This window comes from Lepidochelys kempii, chromosome 1 (genome assembly GCF_965140265.1).
Source record: "Lepidochelys kempii isolate rLepKem1 chromosome 1, rLepKem1.hap2, whole genome shotgun sequence".
NCBI classification, from domain to species: domain Eukaryota; kingdom Metazoa; phylum Chordata; order Testudines; family Cheloniidae; genus Lepidochelys; species Lepidochelys kempii.
Genome location: NC_133256.1, coordinates 346,158,299 through 346,178,896, shown reverse-complemented (window position 1 = coordinate 346,178,896; position 20,598 = coordinate 346,158,299). Strand labels below are relative to the sequence as shown.

Genomic DNA, 20,598 nt, shown 5'->3' with positions numbered 1-20,598 from the left:
GAGGGCTGAAGCTCCTCTGGAGCATATAGAGCTTTGCCGGCAAAGCTTTGAACTTGACACCTTCCTGTGCCAGCTTTGCTGAATTTGGCCCAGCCAGCTGCCAATTATCACAACATCAGAGTGGAAAGTACCCTGAGAGGAGAAATTACATCCTTGTCTGCCCAGCTACCTTGAAAGTTTTGACATATGTGGGAATTCAATCATATGGGATTCAGATTCCACTTTAGTTGAAGAGGGAGGACATATCAGGCCCTTTATATAAATATGGCCTTGCTTGCTAGATCATTGGTCTTCTGTCTCTGGCTAACCCTTCAAACATGAGGCTGATTTTGTTCTTCAGCACCCTCACTGGGGCTGCCTGGTGCCTAGAAACATTTGCTGGGTGAGTTATATTTTAACAGAAGATCTCTGATTCAAAGGCCATGTTATTCTAAAACTTTTTCATCTTTGAGTACCTTAATTGAAAAGGTTGGGTGCACATACTTTGCTTTTCATTAGCTAATTAGTTTTCACAAAATATCATCTTGGCTTTTTCTGTGCATCTCAGATCTTTTATTGAGAGGGATCATGATGCTGTTTTGACAGTCAGTGATCCAGAGGAAGGACTAAAGTCCGTATAATGCACTTAATTATGTAGTACATCTAGAGCTGTAGAAGGCACAGCAGTTTGGTTCTCAGGGGTCTGAGGAAACAATTTCTTTTGATTGATCTGAGTTCACAAGAGAGTTGGGTTCATGCTACAGAGTCTGGGGTAGGGATTGATTTAAATTTCCCCAAAGTTCAGGTTTACCTGGGATTTTGCTTCAGCTTATTATAGAGCTAGGGATCAGCCTCAAAGGTACGGATCTGGAAGTGGATCTGAATCTCACCACAAAGTTTGAGAATGTTTGGACCCACGAATTTGGTTTGGCTCATTATAGAAATAGGGTCCCATAAGGAAAATTAGAATCAGGTTCCAGATCCAAACTTGCCCAGAGCACAGGGGTGCTGAGATTCAGGGTTCTGATTTCTTGTTTACAGTCCCTTGAGGTTTGCTTTGAATTTTAAGGAAGCCCAAAAATGAAAAATGAAACTGAGTTGAAACTGCCCAGTTTCACACGGTTTTGATTCAGAACCATTATCTGGCCCCAAGTTCACTCAAAAGTGGACCAAGAGTAGCTCAAAACGTTCATGAATCTTGCAAAATAATCTGAGTTTAACCCCAATCCTGGGCAAGAGTTGTTCCTTTCAGTCCCAAAGTTTTGCACAGCTCAGCTTCAACTGTGTTCCTCAAGCATAAAGATTGATAGCCTCTGTTCATTTTTATCCGAGGTAGTGTCCCTGCAGATTCCTCTCTCTCTCTCTCTCTCTCTTTGGGTATAAATGTCTAATCTCTTTCAGAACCTTACTAAGTAATTTGTATTATAATATCTTACAGCATGAGGTTACACAGGTTTATTCACACATTGCATTAAAATATGTGCTTTAAGCCTTTTAATCTCATTAAGTGTATAAGAACTTGACTAAAATATAATACAAAATCTGATGGATGTCTGCTAGAATGTGGGAAATAGACACCAGATCCCAGTGAACAAACATCCATACATCACAAAAGCCTGTTTACTTAGCACTTAATTTGCAACTTTCTTGACAGTCTAAGTGGAGTGGCCAAGGATTGCTAGGAGCCTGGATACTTCTCTCTCACGTTAAGGGTGGTCCCACCAGATTTAAAATGAAGTATATTAGCAAGGGAAACTTGCACTGCTGTTTTCCCTGCTGTATCTGTTCTGTGTAAGTTTCTACTGTGTGAGTGGAAGCCAATGGACAATAGAAAAAAAGTAATTACTAGCTAAAATAAGAGCACAAGTCAGCTGGCAGGTTTGCACCCCCAGAGATGCAGAGCTCCAAGGTGTAACAGCAGAGCTACACAGGGACATGTTCTGGGCTCTATGATTATTATTATGATTTAATATTTATATTACAGTAGCTTCTAGTGGCTCCAGTCAGAGCTCCATTGTTCTAGGTGTTACAAAACACATTCAAAGATTCAGTCCCTGCCCCAGAAAAGCTTACAATCTAAGAAGGCAGATTACATACAAACAGGAGAAGGGTGAGAAAGAAAGATCATAGAATCATAGAATATCAGGGTTGGAAGGGACCTCAGAAGGTCATCTAGTCCAACCCCCTGCTCAAAGCAGGACCGATCCCCAATTAAATCATCCCAGCCAGGGCTTTGTCAAGCCTGACCTTAAAAACCTCTAAGGAAGGAGATTCTACCACCTCCCTAGGTAACACATTCCAGTGTTTCACCACCCTCCTAGTGAAAAAGTTTTTCCTAATATCCAACCTAAACCTCCCCCACTGCAACTTGAGACCATTACTCCTTGTTCTGTCATCTGCTACCACTGAGAATAGTCTAGATCCATCCTCTTTGGAACCCCCTTTCAGGTAGTTGAAAGCAGCTATCAAATCCCCCCTCATTCTTCTCTTCAGCAGACTAAACAATCCCAGTTTCCTCAGCCTCTCCTCATAAGTCATGTGTTCCAGTCCCCTAATCATTTTTGTTGCCCTCCGCTGGACTCTTTCCAATTTTTCCACATCCTTCTTGTAGTGTGGGGCCCAAAACTGGACACAGTACTCCAGATGAGGCCTCACCAATGTCGAATAGAGGGGAACGATCACGTCCCTCGATCTGCTGGCAATGCCCCTACATATACATCCCAAAATGCCATTGGCCTTCTTGGCAACAAGGGCACACTGTTGACTCATATCCAGCTTCTCGTCCACTGTAACCCCTAGGACCTTTTCTGCAGAACTGCTGCCGAGCCATTCAGTCCCTCGTCTGTAGCGGTGCATTGGATTCTTCCGTCCTAAGTGCAGGACTCTGCACTTGTCCTTGTTGAACCTCATCAGGTTTCTTTTGGCCCAATCCTCCAATTTGTCTAGGGCCCTCTGTATCCTATCCCTACCCTCCAGCATATCTACCTCTCCTCCCAGTTTAGTGTCATCTGCAAACTTGCTGAGGGTGCAATCCACACCATCCTTCAGATCATTTACGAAGATATGAGGGGGGATTTGATAGCTGCTTTCAACTACCTGAAAGGGGGTTCCAAAGAGGATGGCTCTAGACTGTTCTCAATGGTAGCAGATGACAGAACGAGGAGTAATGGTCTCAAGTTGCAGTGGGGGAGGTTTAGATTGGATATTAGGAAAAACTTTTTCACTAAGAGGGTGGTGAAACACTGGAATGTGTTACCTAGGGAGGTGGTAGAATCTCAATTCCTTAGAGGTTTTTAAGGTCAGACTTGACAAAGCCCTGGCTGGGATGATTTAACTGGGAATTGGTCCTGCTTCGAGCAGGGGGTTGGACTAGATGACCTTCTGGGGTCCCTTCCAACCCTGATATTCTATGATTCTATGATTCTATGATATTGAACAAAAGCAGCCCCAGGACTGACCCTTGGGGCACTCCACTTGATACCGGCTGCCAACTAGACATGGAGCCATTGATCACTACCCGTTGAGCCCGACAATCTAGCCAGCTTTCTATCCACCTTATAGTCCATTCATCCAGCCCATACTTCTTTAACTTGCTGGCAAGAATACTGTGGGAGACCGCATCAAAAGCTTTGCTATAGTCAAGGAACAACACATCCACTGCTTTCCCTTCATCCACAGAGCCCGTTATCTCGTCACAGAAGGCAATTAGATTAGTCAGGCATGACTTGCCCTTGGTGAATCCATGCTGACTGTTCCCGATCACTTGCCTCTCCTCGAAGTGCTTCAGAATTGATTCCTTGAGGACCTGCTCCATGATTTTTCCAGGGACTGAGGTGAGGCTGACTGGCCTGTAGTTCCCAGGATCCTCCTTCTTCCCTTTTTTAAAGATGGGCACTACATTAGCCTTTTTCCAGTCGTCCGGGACTTCCCCCAATCGCCATGAGTTTTCAAGATAGAATAAAAGATAGATAGAATAAAATAAATGCAAAATGACTCTCTTTTGGTCCATCCTGGAACCTTGTCAGCACTGAGTTTTCATGAGTTTATTGGCCTTTGGGATGCCTGTCTTTTGAAGCTGGAGACAAGAATGGAGAAGTGCATTATATATAACATCAAACTGTAGAGCTGATTTAATAGATTCATGGATTCCAAGGCCAGAAGGGACCACTGTGATAATCTAGTCTCTCCTCCTGCATAACACAGGCCATTGGACTTCCCTGAATTAATTCATGCTTCAAATCCAATAGCTGTGATTGTAGTACAGCATATATTTTAGGAAAAGGTCCAGTCTTGATTCAAAAATGTCCATTGATGAAGAATCTACCACAACCCTTAGTAAATTGCTCCAATGGTTAATTACTCTCACTGTGAAACAATTACACCTTGTTTCTAGTCTGAATTTGTCTAGCTTCAACTTCCAGCAATACAATCTTGTTATACCTTTGTATACTAAACTAGACTTGTATACTAGACTGAAGAGCCCTCTGTTATCAACTGTCTCTTCTCCACGTCGGTTCTTATAAACTGTGATCAAATCCCCCTTGATCTTTTATTTGATAAGATAAGTAGATTAAGCTCCTTGAGTCTCTCACTATAAGGTATGTTTTCCAACTCCTTAATCATTCTCATGATTCGTCTCTGAAGCCTCTCCAATTTTTCAAACTCCTTCTTGAATTGTGAACGCCAGAATTGGACACAGTATCCAGTAGTGGTCGTTCCAGTGCCAAACACAGAGGTAATATAACCTCCCTATTCCCACTCAGTATTTCCCTGTTTATATATTCAAGACCCACAGCCCTTTTAGCATCACACTGAGAGCTCATGTTTAGCTGATCATGGCCCCCAAATCAATTATGGAGTCACTGCTTCCCAGGATAGAGTCCCACATCCTGTAAGTATGGCCTGCATTCTTTTGTTCTTAGTCATCTGACCTACATTTGGTTGTAACACAACATATATTGTTTGATTGCCCTCAGCTCACCAAGCATAACAGATTGCTTTGTATCAGTGACCTATACTTTTCATACCTTACCACTCCCCACATCTTTGTGTCATCTGCAAACTTTATCAGTAACAAATATTTTCTTCCAGGTCAACATAGAGCCAAGAACTGATCCCTGCTGGACCCCATTAGAAACACACCAACTCAATGTTGATTTCCCATTTACATTTACACTTTGAAACCTATTAGCTAGCCAGTTTTTAATCCATTTAATATGTGCCATGGTGATTTTGTATCATGCTAGTTTTTTAATCAAAATATCATGCAGTGCCAAGTCAAATGCCTTACAGAAATCTAACATCAACACAATATTACCATTATCAGCCACGTTTGTAATCTCATCAAAAAATAATAGCAAGTTAATCTGACAAGATCTATTTTCCATAAGCCCATTTTATAAGATTTATTTCATTTTTTGTAGTGACCAGGTTCTTAGGGTGAAGGCAAACAGTGAAGAAGAGATTAACAAACTACAGCTGTTAGAAACACTGGAGCATCTTCAGGTGTGTCATTACACTTTCTACAGGCATTTGTTAATCTTTCAGACTGTGAGTTCTTCAGGGCAGGGATTGTGCCTCCCTTTTTTTGTTTGGAAATTGCTTATCACAACGTGGGAGCTGCCATAAATAAATAATAATAGTATAGAATAATAAAAATGTAGGGCTGGAGAGGACCTTGGGAGGTCTAGTCCTGCTCTCTGCACTGAGGCAGGACCAACATCCCTGACAAATGTTTGTCTAACTTATTCTTCAAAAGTTCCAATGATCAGGATTTCACAACTGTCCTTGGTCCAGTGTTAATTACTCTTATAGTTAGAAAGTTTTTCCTAATATCTAACCTAAATCTCCCTTCCCGCAAATTAATCTGATTACTTCCTATCCTACCTTCCATGGACATGGAGAATAATTAATCACCGTCCTCTTTGCAACAGCTCTTAACATATTTAAAGACTGTTATCAGCCCCCCCCCCCGGGTCTTCTTTTCTCCAGACTAAATAAAAGCCCAGGGTTTTTTTACCTTTCTTCATAGGTGAGGTTTTATTGTTTTTTTGTCACTCCCCTCTGGACTCTCTTCAATTTGTCCACATCTTTCTTAAAGTGTGGGGCCCAAAACTGAACACAGTACTCTAGCTGAGACCTCACCAATGCCAAGCAGAGTGGAACAATAACCTCCAATTGTTACATATGATACTTCTGTTAATTTATCCCAGCATGATATTTAGTTTTTTTCACAACGGTGTCACGTTGCTGGTTCATGCTCAATATAAGAGGCATGATCTAGTAGTCTTAGCCCCATCCTGGAAACAGGAACTCCTGAGTTTGAATCCTGTACCTAATTGCGCCTGACCTAACGAAAGTCTGTCATAAATATAAAGGGAAGGGTAACTACCTTTCTGTATACAGTGCTATAAAATCCCTCCTGGCCAGAGGCAAAATCCTTTCACTTGTAAAGGGTTAAGAAGCTAAGATAACCCCGCTGGCACCTGACCCAAAATGGCGAATGAGGGGACAAGATTCTTTCAAATCTGGAGGCGGGGGGGGGGGGGAACAAAGGGTTTGGCCTGTCTGTGTGATGCTTTTGCTGGGAACAGATCAGGAATGCAAGCCTTACAACTCCTGCACTCTAGGGTACAGATGTGGGGACCCACATGAAAGACCCCCCTAAGCTTATTCTTACCAATGTATATTCCTGTTTTTGTGTCTTTTTGTAACTTAAGGTTTTGACTAGATGGAGTCTCTATGTTTTGAATCTGATTACCCTGTAAAGTATTTACCATCCTGATTTTACAGAGGCGATTCTTTTACCTTTTCTTTAAATAAAATTATTCTTTTAAGAACCTGATAGATTTTTCATTGTTCTTAAAACCAAGGGTTTGGGTCTGTGTTCACCTGTACCAATTGGTGAGGATTATTATCAAGCCTTCCCCAGGAAAGGAGGTGTAGGGCTTGGGGGGATATTTTGGGGAAAGACGTCTCCAAGTGGTCTCTTTCCCTGTTCTTTGTTTAAAACACTTGGTGGTGGCAGCATAGGGTTCAAGGACAAGGCAAAGTTTGTACCTTGGGGAAGTTTTTAACCTAAGCTAGTAAGAATAAGCTTAGGGGATCTTTCATGCAGGTCCCCCCATCTGTACCCTAGAGTTCAGAGTGGGGAAGGAACCTTGACAAAGTCACTTTAAACTAGGGTGACCAGATGTCCTGATTTTATAGGGACAGTCCTGATATTTGGGGCTTTTTCTTATATAGGCGCCTATTACCCCCCATCCCCAGTCCTGATTTTTCACACTTGCTATCTGGTCACCCTACTTTAAACCTCTGTGTTTCAGTTTCCTCCTTTTAAAACAGGGATGATCATATGTATATACTGGTCTTCTATTGACAGTATGGTAATTAATTAATGTATGTATTGTGTTATGAGGAAGATAAGCATGATGTAAAACACTAGGCAGTATAGATTTTATGACCACTGATGAGAACTTCTCTTAAAATTAATCTATTTTATTTATTTGTATTTATATACATGCAAGATAAAATGTGCAACACTATAAAAGAAGCAAAAGCAACGTATATAGTATCAGATAATCATCTACATATTGAGCATTTCTTGGAACTATAGCTGGTGAGGGGAAAATACAAGAGTCATAATAGATATGGTACAAAATCTCCTTTCACTTATGCTGCTGAAGTGCTATTGAAGTCAATGAAAATGCCAGCTTTTGTCTTTCCCAGGGCCTCATTTCCCTATTTGGGAAGTGAGGACAGTCATACTGATATGTTGCAAGGGTGTTGTGAAGCCCAGTAATGATTGTTTATATAGTGATTCGAGAGTCTCAGATAATGGAATATGCTAAAGTGTGAAGTGGTGCAAAACCAAAGGCGTTATCCCAACTTGGGGGAGTCAGACATTTTCGGGGCTTCTTGAGAGATGTTCCCTAAAGTCCATTTTTCTGAAATGATTCCTTGATCTGTATTGTTTGTCTTCTCTTCAGCTTGATTTCTGGCTACGCCCCTCAAATCCAGCACTTCCTGTGGATATTCGAGTCCCCTTTCCCAGTCTCCAAGCAGTCAAAGTCTTCCTGGAGTCCCACCACATCGAGTACTCTATTCTGCTGAAAGACCTGCAGGTAGACAAAAGTACTTCACTGATGCGTGATTTATTTCCCTAATCCCTGCATTTATGCTCATTGATGTTATTTGTAGTAGAAGCAATACACAGTGCTAAAGATTCTTGCGTCTCATAAGCCTACCTGTACCAATGCAGATTTCCCTAAATCTTGTGAAAACCAACTACAGATCTCACAACAGGGTACCAGATCAGTGATGCAGGGTCTGTTTTAAGTTCCTCTTTCCACATGGATAGGCATCCTTCTACTATTCTTTGTAGACCATGTATTTAGCTATTAAGAGTCTGACAACATTTTCCAAGAATGATGTTGGCTTCCCTCAAGTTACTAGAACCCTACATCACAGTGTGAGAAAAACATCTCTGTTTGGCACTGAACTGCAAGACTCTTGAAAAGCAGTATTTCCAACACACCAGCTAAATCACGGTTAACTCTTTGCAGTACCAACCTTGCTCCTTTTTCAGGAATTCTGACACTATCCCCATTCAGCTTAATGAAACTTAATGTTGACCATTTAAATGCCAACAGTGTTACCTATTTCACTGCCTATGAGTTTAGTGAAACATCCAGCTGTTCTGCAGTTGTGTCTGGAGTCTGACACCAGGGCAGAGCTTGTGGGGAGTGCTGCAACTTCATTTCCCAATTCTGACACTTGATTAAAATCCTGCCGAAGAAGTTGGCCTTCCTCACAGATTTGAATTGCTTGGTTTAGGTCATAATAGAGGAAGAAAAGCAAGAGATGGTTAACAATCAACAAAGGGAACGTGGCACCAGTAATTTCAACTATGGAGCTTATCACCCCTTAGAATCTGTAAGTATTTCAAGTTCAGCTCTTTGGGGGAGAGATTATTTAATTCTGTCCTGCTTTTGCATGTCACCGCCACTCAAACATTCTTTGTAAGTATGTTGAATTCCTTCTTGTCTTCCTTTCTGCATTCTCCACAGTGGTTTTAATATCTCACACCATTACAAGTAGGTCTGCTGTGTTTTATAATGAGCTTATTTTGGACTCATCACATTGAGGGATTACTCTCAGTTGCTAAAAGGTAGGAATATTACAAGCAAGTGCTCAACAAACCTCTCCATACAGCTCTGCCAATATTTCTCATTTCCCTGTTATTCCAGTCTGGGGCCCAAACATAGCTCTATCAATTCACTTTAATCCAGGCCTGCAGCATCTCCATCCCAGTGCTGGGCTCCCATATTGTTAGGCTAGGTTTAGTTGCATGCATGGTCTCTTTTGTTGCTACAGGAACCAGGGTACCAAACTAGATGGAGCAATGATTTATTCATGTGTTGCAGGTCCTATCTTGCTGCATTATGTGGCCTCCTGTGTCTTGATGAACAGCTATTGAATGTCACACTTATTTTAGATAATAAAAATGCTAGGTGTATTGTCTCATCAAAATAAAATGTGTCTGATTTGGATCTCATGCTGGGTTTGTTTTTTTTACCAGTGTAACTCTATTGACTTCTGTGGAGTAACTGCAGATTTACCTTGGAATGACTGAGATCAGAGACAGGCCTACTAAGTGCACCAGAAAACTGATTTTATACAACTTTCTTCCATGTGACATTGGTTGTGACTGGCAGTGTGTGAGTTCAGTGTCAGAGACGACAGACCACCTTCCATGTTGCTCTAATGATCAGTCTGGAGATAGAGTGTTAGCCCATACCAAGGAGAGAGAGCTCAGGTCCCTCCTTTGGGAGAATGGCATCAAACAATACCCTCCAGGGAACCCCCTTCTCTGGCCTACACACAGAGCAATGTTGGGGGGCTTTAGAGGAAGCCAATTCTAGCCCTTCTCAGCCAAGAAAGGTCTGCTGTGATGCAGAGCTTTTGAGGGCAACAATTGGGAAGTAAGGGGGTAAAGAATGAGGGGATCCCCTTCTCAGAAATATGTGGTCCAAATTGCTTTTGTGTAGGATCTTTTTTATAAACTGCACCCCAAAATGCTTTTCAGAATTAGATAATTCCACATCAGAGCTACTAGATAATAGCTGAAAGAGAGAAAAATGAAGCTGTACAGGCAAGAGAGAAGAGAGGTGTTTTGTGAGGGTGGAAAGTAAATGGAAAGTGAAGCGGAGAAATACAGGCAGGCTGCAGGTAGCAAGCACTACAAAGGAGAAAGCTCTCACATCAACGCAAGGATTAGCATAAAAATATTTGATAGAATATAAACTCTGTCATTATTTTAAATTTTAGATTTATGCAGCACTGGATGATCTTGCAGCTGACTACCCCAGCCTTGTGAGCAAGCAAAAGATTGGAGAGTCTTATGAAAAGCGGCCCATGTACATTCTCAAGGTATTGTTCCTGTGCATATAACAACAACTTTACATTTCTCTAACACCTGTCCATCCAAAACATCCCAAAGCATCTAGAGAGAGAAATCAGTCCACCCACCACTAAACTGCAGCCACCGCTAGTCATTAATGCAACAGCTGTTCAGCAGAACCGAGTAACACTTTTTAAAAATAACTTTGCCAAGAAGATACTGCAGAAGGCAGCTTTATGGAATTATCCACATGTGAATTTGGCCAGGACCCTGGGCCAACACCCTGACTCTTGCAAAAAAGTATTATGGGATCTTTAATCACTGCAAATAATCAGAACTTTGTGTTTATGCCTCAGGGTCTTCAGTATCCTTGAAAAACTGGAACCTTGGTTTGCAAAAATAGGAAAAAACCCAACTCATTCCAAATATTGGCTTTGTTCAATTTATGTTGGTCCAAATAGGAAAGCCATTGTCATGCGTGAGATTGAGTCGCTTACTTAGCTCTTAGGTGACACTGTGCCAAAGATGCTCATTTAGAATAATGATACATACCCTTAATTTTTGTTGGATCCTGGCTGCCTTAACAACAGATATGAATAAGGGGCCCATATGGGGCTGGTGAAGATATTATGTGTGTACACAGCGGCTTCCTCATCAGAAATAGAGGAGAACAGGGAGCAGAATCCTAGAATCATAGACTATCAGGGTTGGAAGGGACCTCAGGAGGTCATCTAGTCCAACCCCCTGCTCAAAGCAGGACCAATCCCCAACTAAATCATTCCAGCCAGGGCTTTGTCAAGCCTGACCTTAAAAACTTCTAAGGAAGGAGGTTCCACCACCCTAGTGAAAAAGTTTTTCCTAATATCCAACCTAAACCTCCCCCACAGCAACTTGAGACCATTACTCCTTGTTCTGTCATCTGGTACCACGGAGAACAGTCTAGATCAATCCTCTTTGGCACCCCCTTTCAGGTAGTTGAAAGCAGCTATCAAATCTCCCCTCATTCTTCTCTTCCGCAGACTAAACAATCCCAGTTCCCTCAGCCTCTCCTCATAAGTCATGTGTTCCAGTCCCCTAATCATTTTTGTTGCCCTCTGCTGGACGTTTTCCAATTTTTCTACATCCTTCCTGTAGTGTGGGGCCCAAAACTGGACACAGTACTCCAGATGAAGCCTCACCAATGTCAAATAGAGGGGAACAATCACGTCCCTCGATCTGCTGGCAATGCCCCTACATATACATCCCAAAATGCCATTAGCCTTCTTGGCAACAATGGCACACTGTTGACTCATATCCAACTTCTCGTCCACTGTAACCCCTAGGTCCTTTTCTGCAGAACTGCTGCTGAGCCATTCGATCCCTAATCTGTAGCAGTGCACTGGATTCTTCCGTCCTAAGTGCAGGTCTCTGCACTTGTCCTTGTTGAACCTCATCAGATTTCCTTTGGCCCAATCCTCTAATTTGTCTAGGGCCCTCTGTATCCTATCCCTACCCTCCAGCATATCTACCTCTCCTCCCAGTTTAGTGTCGTCTGCAAACTTGCTGAGGGTGCAATCCACACCATCCTCCAGATCATTTATGAAGATATTGAACAAAACCGGCCCCAGGACCGACCCTTGGGGCACTCCACTTGATACTGGCTGCCAACTAGACATGGAGCCATTGATCACTACCCGCTGAGCCTGACAATCTAGCCAGCTTTCTATCCACCTTATAGTCCATTCATCCAGCCCATACCTCTTTAACTTGCTGGCAAGAATACTGTGGGAGACTGTGTCAAAAGCTTTGCTAAAGTCAAGGAACACCACATCCACTGCTTTCCCCTTATCCAGAGAGCCAGTTATCTCATCACAGAAGGCAATTAGATTAGTCCGGCATGACTTGCCCTTGGTGAAGCTGTGGCAAAAACTGCAAATGACAATATTAAGTCAATGAACTGGTAAATCTGGCAAGATTACCAGCAGCATTAAGGCAAATATCCCATCACAGGGTCTGATTCTCCACTCTATTACACCAGTTTTATGCCATGCAACTCCGTTGCTTTTCAATCATTTTCGATATTTCAGATGGAAAAACGAGTGGGATAGGAAATGAGAGGACTCGCGCTAGTGAGGGTTTTTAAAGTTTATGTTTCATTTTGCAGTTCAGCACTGGAGGAACCAACCGTCCTGCCATTTGGCTCGATGCCGGTATCCACTCCCGAGAATGGATCACCCAGGCAACTGCACTGTGGACAGCTAAAAAGGTTAGTGGATTGACTTTCTTTTCTCCTGGGATGGCTACTGACTATTATTGATTGATAAAACATTTAAAAGAATACATTGCCCATATACAGCACCTTTCATGAAAAGATACCAGAATGGTCTGCTGCATATCCTTTACCAACCAAGGTTTATAGGGATTGCTTCACCCACCCATGAAATACACCTGCTTCTGGGGTGGAACATGGCAGTTGCTTAACACTGCACAGAAATTTAAAACAGGTAGTGAAAAATGCTGTATACAATTGAAACTGTAAGGGGAATTTTAGGTCAGAAAAAAGCAATTTGGTCAGGACATCAAATTTAATAGCCCTACTCTTGCGAAAAGTCACATGGGATCTTCAACAGCAAATGTCAGTAATTCAGTTTTATGTCTCATCTGCACTTCCAGCAACACACTGACTCCTATCACTACATGGAGACATTAATTCATTATTGCCTCTGAGAGAAAAAACAACACCTACTGTGAGAAAACAGCTTATTCATAAATCTGTAGTATGTTTTACACAGATCAAGGGCTTGATTCTCCATTCTGACTTAGTGTTTTACACCCATTTTGCTCTCATTTTGCAGAGGAATAAATGGTTACACAGCATGCAAGGCAGAAGAGAGTCAGGCCCTAGATGTTCTTTTGTAGATACATTTTTATTTCCTTTCTACTTTGAACTTGTACTGTACCCAACCAGAATTTGGTGCAGTATTAGCATGGCAAGTATTCTATAATGATCTAACATAACCCAGAATCAACTGTATTGATTTTTATGCAGTAAATAATGCTTTACTTGTCTGTAGCACTTTTTATCTAAAGATCTCAGATGGCTTTACAGCCATTTATTTCAGTCTCATAGCTCCTCTTTGCGGTATGTCAGTCTTACTAGCCTCATAACTAATGGAAAACTGAGGCACAGAGAGGTTAAATGACTTGCCCAAGGTCTCACAGTGAATCACTGACAGAGCTGAGAAGAGTGTCCAGGAGTCATGACTCCCAATGCTGCACTTTCACCACTACCCTACATCTGTACAATTACATATTGTTTAGAGACAGTCACACCAATACCACAGATGACGTACCAACAAGACAGTAACTTTTAAAGTGTCTCTTATTTGTCATCAAGTTTCAGGGCTCACGTTCCACTGAAATGAATAAGGGTGGTTCACACCCCTCAGAGCAATTGTTTCAGTCTGCGGTCTCAGAGAGAAAGAGTTGCACTGGGAAGATTATCTTTGCCAACAGAAGGGCCAAAAAATTAAATTATTTTAAAATGTGAGCATAAATTCTGCTGAAAATGACTAAGCCACCAGAGAAATGCAGCTGTACTGTACACTCCAACCCTGCTTAACCCAATCCCACTACATAACGATTACAGTATGAACATTTCGGGAAGAAGCGACTGTGATAAGCATGTTAGAATGTATTTTGTCTCTGCTTAGATTGCGTCTGAGTATGGGAACAATACATCTGTCACCTCCCTGTTAAACAGAATGGACATTTTCCTGCTGGTTGTTACAAACCCTGATGGATATGCATTCACTCATACCAAAGTGAGTAACCATGGTGTGATTACACCCCCATTTCCAAACCGAATCAGGCACTTCTGGAAGCTGGGCAGTGATCTGCCATGCCATCAAAAAATTGAAAGTTTTGTTTTAGAAAAACATGTTCAGCAGATCCATATTTAGCCTTGTAAAGGTAAATCACAGTAGGGTAGGGTCACCACAGAGACCTACTGAGCCATCTAATCCATCATTGTTCCCTTCTGGGTATTCACCAGTGCTTCCACAGCTTCCCTTTGTCCATCCCCCTTGCCAGTCTAGCAGAAGTCATGTTAGGCTTCTCTCTTGCACTTATAGATTCATAGATTCCACGGTCAGAAAGGACAATTGTGATAATCTAGGCTGAGCTTCCCTTATAGATGAATGGTAGCTATTTCTGACTGGATGCTTTAATGAAATCACCAAGCTTTGCTCCTTTTGAGCCCATTATGGTTCTTTATTTCAGAATCGTATGTGGCGGAAGACACGTTCTAAGAATTCTGGGAGCCTGTGCTTTGGAGTTGATCCAAACAGGAACTGGGATGCAGGCTTTGGAGGTAGAAGAAGAGTTTTCAGCTACAGTTGTCACTACCAAAGCTGTTTCCCTTCCATGTACCTAGTCACAGGGGGACAATCTAGGAGTTTTTAAAAGTGACATGCAAAATATAGGCATCTCTACCATTATAGAGCTGAATGCCTAGAGTATGTCAGGCTAAACAGGGCATCTAACACATTTACTCATTCAAAGGATTTTTTGCTTAGGTTTCATTATGGTCTAGCTCTGCTTGGGTCAATGTCTCCTTCATCAATGTGACATCCCTCCCAGCATGCACTCTGCTGAGGCTGTCATATCACTCTCTCTACTATTGGCCTCTAGACTGTCAGGTAAATACATTATTTACCTGGAGGCCTGGAAGGATTTCTATGTGGTTTTGGGTTTTTTTATAAAATAAGATGGATGAGATCAACTATTTTCAGCTTCCCCCTGTTATTATTGACTTACATTTCTGCATCAGCTTAGAAGAAAAATGTCTATCAGCTCACCTGTTGTATATTCAAAAGTTAATGGATCAGATTTGATCTCTATTATACTAGTGTAAATCCAGGGTAACTCTACTGAAGCCAGTGGAAGTACTCCAGGTTTACAATGGTGTTACTGAGATCAGAATCTGGCCCAATGGATGCAGAAGCCCATATCATAAGAGATTCAGAAATAAAATGGTAAAAGCTGATAGTAATCGTATTTCATCAGAGTAATTTCTTGATAGATTGCCAGGGAGCAAAAGAAGGCATGAGTTATCTATCAGTAGTAGCAATATGCCTTTGTCTAATTTTCACTCTCTCTAAATACTTTTCTATCATCTATCAGTATGTCAGGCCTTGTCCCTGAGAAAAGACCTCTTGCTAGACTTTTCACTGTACAGTATTAGGCAACTTCATCTTTGTGTCAATCTTGAATTCCCTTGAGTTATAGTTTTACAGATTTGCCTTTGATCCTCACTTGCACCAACAGGCCCTGGAGCCAGTACCAACCCCTGCTCTGATTCTTACCATGGACCCAGCGCCAACTCAGAAGTGGAAGTAAAAAATGTTGTAAACTTTATCAAGAGCCATGGGAAGATCAAGGCATTCCTCACCCTTCACAGCTACTCTCAGCTTCTGTTGTTCCCCTTTGGGTATAAGTGCACCAAGCCTGCTGACTACAAAGAGCTGGTGAGATACAGCAGCTTCTTAACCCTAAGCCTTTCTCTGTCCTGACTGAGTTGCGTTTCATATTTTGAGTGTTAGCCACGTATTAAAATGACATTTTTAAGACAATAACCATGGGCTAAATTCTCCCCTCACATGTACTGGAGCAACTTCATTAAAATCAATTTGGCTCCTCAAGTGTGACTGAAATGAGAATCTGCCCCATACACTATCTTCCCTCCCTCATTGTTTTGCTTATGGTTGTTACTTTGAACATGTCTCTAACCTACATATTCTTCAGGTGGTTTTTCTTGCTTACACCACTCGTCCATCTCAACATTAGTAGTTCTGTGGAACAGATCATTTGCTCATGTTTCATCTTTGTTGCCCAACACTCTGTGCCATATGTTAAAACTGGATGGACTGGAACCGAGATACTTGAAACTTTGTATTGTTGATATTGTCTGACCATCTAGTTTCAAGGATAATTCTACAGTGTTCACCTGATTGAAATTCAGTGCCATATACTCTGGTTTTCCTCTGCTTATTTTGAGCCCATGCCTTGCTATGAGGGAGTGAGGGCTCAGATGATTTGGTCATCGGCCCTGGGGTCGGTATTGTTCAATATCTTCATTAATGATCTGGAAGATGGTGTGGATTGCACCCTCAGCAAGTTTGCAGACGACACTAAACTGGGAGGAGAGGTAGATACGCTGGAGGGTAGGGATAGTATACAGAGGGACCTAGACAAATTGGAGGATTGGGCCAAAAGAAATCTGATGAGGTTCAACAAGGACAAGTGCAGAGTCCTACACTTAGGACGGAAGAATCCAATGCACCGCTACGGACTAGGGACCGAATGGCTCAGCAGCAGTTCTGCAGAAAAGGACCTAGGGGTTACCGTGGACGAGAAGCTGGATATGAGTCAACAGTGTGCCCTTGTAGCCAAGAAGGCCAATGGCATTTTGGGATGTATAAGTAGGGGCATTGCCAGCAGATCAAGGGACGTGATCATTCCCCTCTATTTGACATTGGTGAGGCCTCATCTGGAGTACTGTGTCCAGTTTTGGGCTCCACACTACAAGAAGGATGTGGAAAAATTGGAGAGAGTCCAGAGAAGGGCAACAAAAATGATTAGGGGACTGGAACACATGACTTATGAGGAGAGGCTGAGGGAACTGGGATTGTTTAGTCTACAGAAGAGAAGAATGAGGGGAGATTTGATAGCTGCTTTCAACTACCTGAAAGGGGGTTCCAAAGAGGATGGATCTAGACTATTCTCAGTGGTAGCGGATGACAGGACAAGGAGTAATGGTCTCAAGTTGCAGTGGGGGAGATTTAGGTTGAATATTAGGAAAAACTTTTTCACTAGGAGGGTGGTGACACACTGGATTGCGTTACCTAGGGAGGTAGTGGAATCTCCTTCCTTAGAAGTTTTTAAGGTCAGGCTTGACAAAGCCCTGGCTGGGATGATTTAATTGGGGATCGGTCCTGCTTTGAGCAGGGGGTTGGACTAGATGACCTCCTGAGGTCCCTTCCAACCCTGATATTCTATGATTCTATGTAAAGCACACAGTCCTGACAGCAATCTGGGTAAGAAAGATCAAGATCAAGACTGAAGAAGAAAGACAGAGAGGGAAACCAAAGAAGTGATGGGATGTTATAAATGAAGACTTGTTAGCAGGTGCTGTGACAAAGATAAGACATTGAATTGATCATTTTGGAGGGAGAGGACTCATAGAGTGGACTCCATTTGATGGGATTAATGCAAAAAAGAAGAAGACAGTATCTTTAAAGTAGAAATCCCTACTTGTGTAAACAGGTGGTGTCTCACCACCCTGTTCCCAACACAGTATACTCACACACATTGGATCTAGTCCCAACTTCCTGGTTCTCTTTAAGTATGAGAACATCCACAGTTACATTGGATAGGATAACATAATACGAATATTAATATTTTTAAGAACTACACACCACATATGCATCAAACCATACACCAACCACTAACTCATGGGAATTTGGAAGAAACTTTCCCAATGGGGAGATTATACTATAATTATCCATGGGACTTTCTTGCACTTTCCTCTAAAGCACATAGTATGGGCCACTGCCAGCCAGGATACCTCCCAAAATATTGTACACTTGGTGGATGCTGTAGCTAGTGTCTAGCTATACAGCAATTCAGACATTAATAGATTCAGTACAACTAATTTTTGGTGGGTGAGGGTTGGCTCTAAACCAATTTGGATATTTTTTTAAATGAGGTTTGGGGTAGAAACTCTCCCCTGTTTTAGTTTGAATGTTTAATCTTCCTAATCTGACTTCTTCCTGGTTCTTCCATGATCCCTCTAGAACGCCGTGGGGAAAGCTGCTGCCAGTGCTCTGGCTTCACTGTATGACACGACATATAAAGTGGGGCCCATTTGCTCAACTATCTGTAAGTATTGAGCAGTTCTGAGTTTGATCGGTTGTAGTGGGGGAAGGGTCCACTCCTCCCTCCTCAAGGTGGGGACTTCATCCCACTAGAAGGGGTCAATGATGGGTCAATGGGATCCCTCACTAATTGCCAACTGATCCCCCACAGGCTGACCTAATGTCTGACCCACACCAGTGTTACCTTTATAGAGCCCACTCCCAGAAATTCAGTGCAGTCTGAGTAGTGCACACCCAGCCCTAATAAGCCCCTTTACTTCCTCATATAGGACCTGACCCTGAAAGGTACCAAGCATGCTCATCTCCAGTGGACTCCATCCACTAGCCAGCACTGGTGCACCTGGACACAAGCCAGCTCAGTACAGTCTCCATCTCACCCAGTGTGGTTTCTCTTTCTCTCTCTTTCAGACCAAGCCAGTGGAGGAAGCATTGACTGGTCCTATGATTATGGCATCAAATACTCCTTTGCCTTTGAGTTGCGAGACACAGGTCGCTACGGCTTCCTTCTGCCAGCCAGTCAAATCATCCCTACTGCAGAAGAGACCTGGCTCGGTCTGCTGAAGATCATGGAGCATGTGCGAGACAATCACTAACAGAAGTGGGGAGGCAAATCAACAGTATAAAAAGGACGAAGCCAACAGTCATTTAGAAAACAAACCCCAAATCTGATTCCTTTGTACTAATGTAGTAGTATATTCAGCCGATGAAAAGCCCTGTGTATGTTCAAACTACTTAGTGATGCGTCTGTCTGTAAAGATTCCTTGCTGTACATCTCTTGTCCCTGCCTTTGCTTTTCCATCTGTGGAATTCTTACACAGCGTCAAAATGTTAGGACCAGGCCAATATTCTGTAACAGACCCTTTTGTGGGTCTTCAGAAAGAAACACAGGTAGCAGCCTGTGAGTAAAGCAAGAGTAGACTTGTAGACTTCAAGGTCAGAAGGGACCATCAGGATCATCTTTTCTGACCTCCTGCACATCACAGGCCACAGAACCTCACCCACCCACTCTTGTAACAGACCCCTAACCTCTGGCTGAGTTACTGAAGTCCTCAAATCATGGTTTAAAGACTTAAAGTTACAGAGAATCCACCATTTACACTAGTTTAACCCTGCAAGTGACCCATGCCCCATGCTGTGGAGGAAGGTGAAATCTACCCCAGGGTTCCATCAGACTAGGGTGGAAAATTTGACTGCCATTATTATTGGTAATTGTGCCCAGTCAGGCAAAAATACAGGCCACTTACCAGATAGGCGAAGAGGCCAGTGGGGGGACCTGCACTGGGGTGGCGATAGGAATGTGGTGGAACAATTACAATGTGGCAGGAGGAGGCTGCTTGTGGGTTCAGAGAAGACGGGAATTATTTGCCTTGGAGTGGAGGAAACATAAGTCCTATGGGCTGTACATGTGACACAGCATCCTGGTCCGGGTTCCAGCAAATCTGTCTCTGCATGAAACAACTTCAATCCAAGCCTCTATCAGTTACTCCCAGCAGCTGAATTTTTAGCTCATGTCCCCCAATTGCTCAGTCCCCAGCACCAGTATTAAACTGCCTCCCTATCCGTGTTAACAATCCGGTTTTTACTTTTCACCTGACCCTTCTTAGGTTTCCTCAAAGTTTCTTCTTTTGCAATGAAAATAAAACAAACTTCCTTCACCTGCGTTCAGAACTGCGATTCCACAGACCTGGCACCATCTCTCCTGCTGGTATCCTGTCTATGGGACAGCGACAAGCACCGCGGCTCGTATCCCAGACGGGTCTGACAAGGGCCTTATATTTGAACTGAATGACAGCAGTGATTAGCACTTATTCTTTGCAACCAGCTAATCAATGCTCACAACACCCTTGTTACACTTGGGAAATTGAGGCTCGGAAAGATTAAAGGCCACATTTTCAAAAGTATCTTCTATATTTGGGGTCCCAATTATAAACACAGCTTGATTTTCAGTGCTGATGTGCACTTACAATTGACTTCAACTTATTCAGGGGCCTACATTTAAATTTAGGGGCCTAACTTTAGGCACCCAGGTTTGAAAATGTGGTCTGGGTAATATCACTTATCCATCGGTGAAATGCAGCTGCATCTAAGGTGGAGCATGACAGACAGTCTGGCAGTGTCTAGGGGCCATACAAAGGCACAAGGGTCTGGGGAAGAATTCCCTGGGCACAGAAGCATGTGTAGAGGGCTCAGTGTATGCCTGACCTACATTGCCCAATGCTACTCCCCCTCATAAACCCCAGGGCAGGGGCAGGTTAGGGGCACAAGGGGATGGTGTCAGGGATGAGAGGGGGAGTGCTACTG

General features: G+C 42.7%; 1 protein-coding gene across 1 annotated transcript; it reads left to right on the top strand.

Annotated features, from left to right (window-relative positions):
• Positions 1 to 317: 317 nt before the first annotated feature.
• LOC140907028 (carboxypeptidase A2-like) lies at positions 318 to 18,890 on the top strand. Its single transcript, XM_073332137.1, has 11 exons — positions 318 to 382; positions 5,403 to 5,484; positions 7,968 to 8,102; positions 8,815 to 8,913; positions 10,309 to 10,410; positions 12,525 to 12,626; positions 14,074 to 14,184; positions 14,642 to 14,732; positions 15,689 to 15,888; positions 18,217 to 18,301; positions 18,706 to 18,890. Exons 1-11 carry the CDS (start codon positions 318 to 320, stop codon positions 18,888 to 18,890), a joined length of 1,257 nt encoding a protein of 418 aa, XP_073188238.1.
• The last annotated feature ends 1,708 nt before the right edge of the window (positions 18,891 to 20,598 follow it).

Excerpts from the sequence above, each read along its gene's own strand:
- LOC140907028 (XM_073332137.1), top strand. The coding sequence starts at position 318 with ATGAGGCTGATTTTGTTCTTCAGCACCCTCACTGGGGCTGCCTGGTGC. Across the intron at positions 8,103-8,814 it reads TTCTGCTGAAAGACCTGCAG|GTCATAATAGAGGAAGAAAA; the intron begins GTAGACAAAAGT and ends TGCTTGGTTTAG. Across the intron at positions 14,733-15,688 it reads CTGGGATGCAGGCTTTGGAG|GCCCTGGAGCCAGTACCAAC; the intron begins GTAGAAGAAGAG and ends TTGCACCAACAG.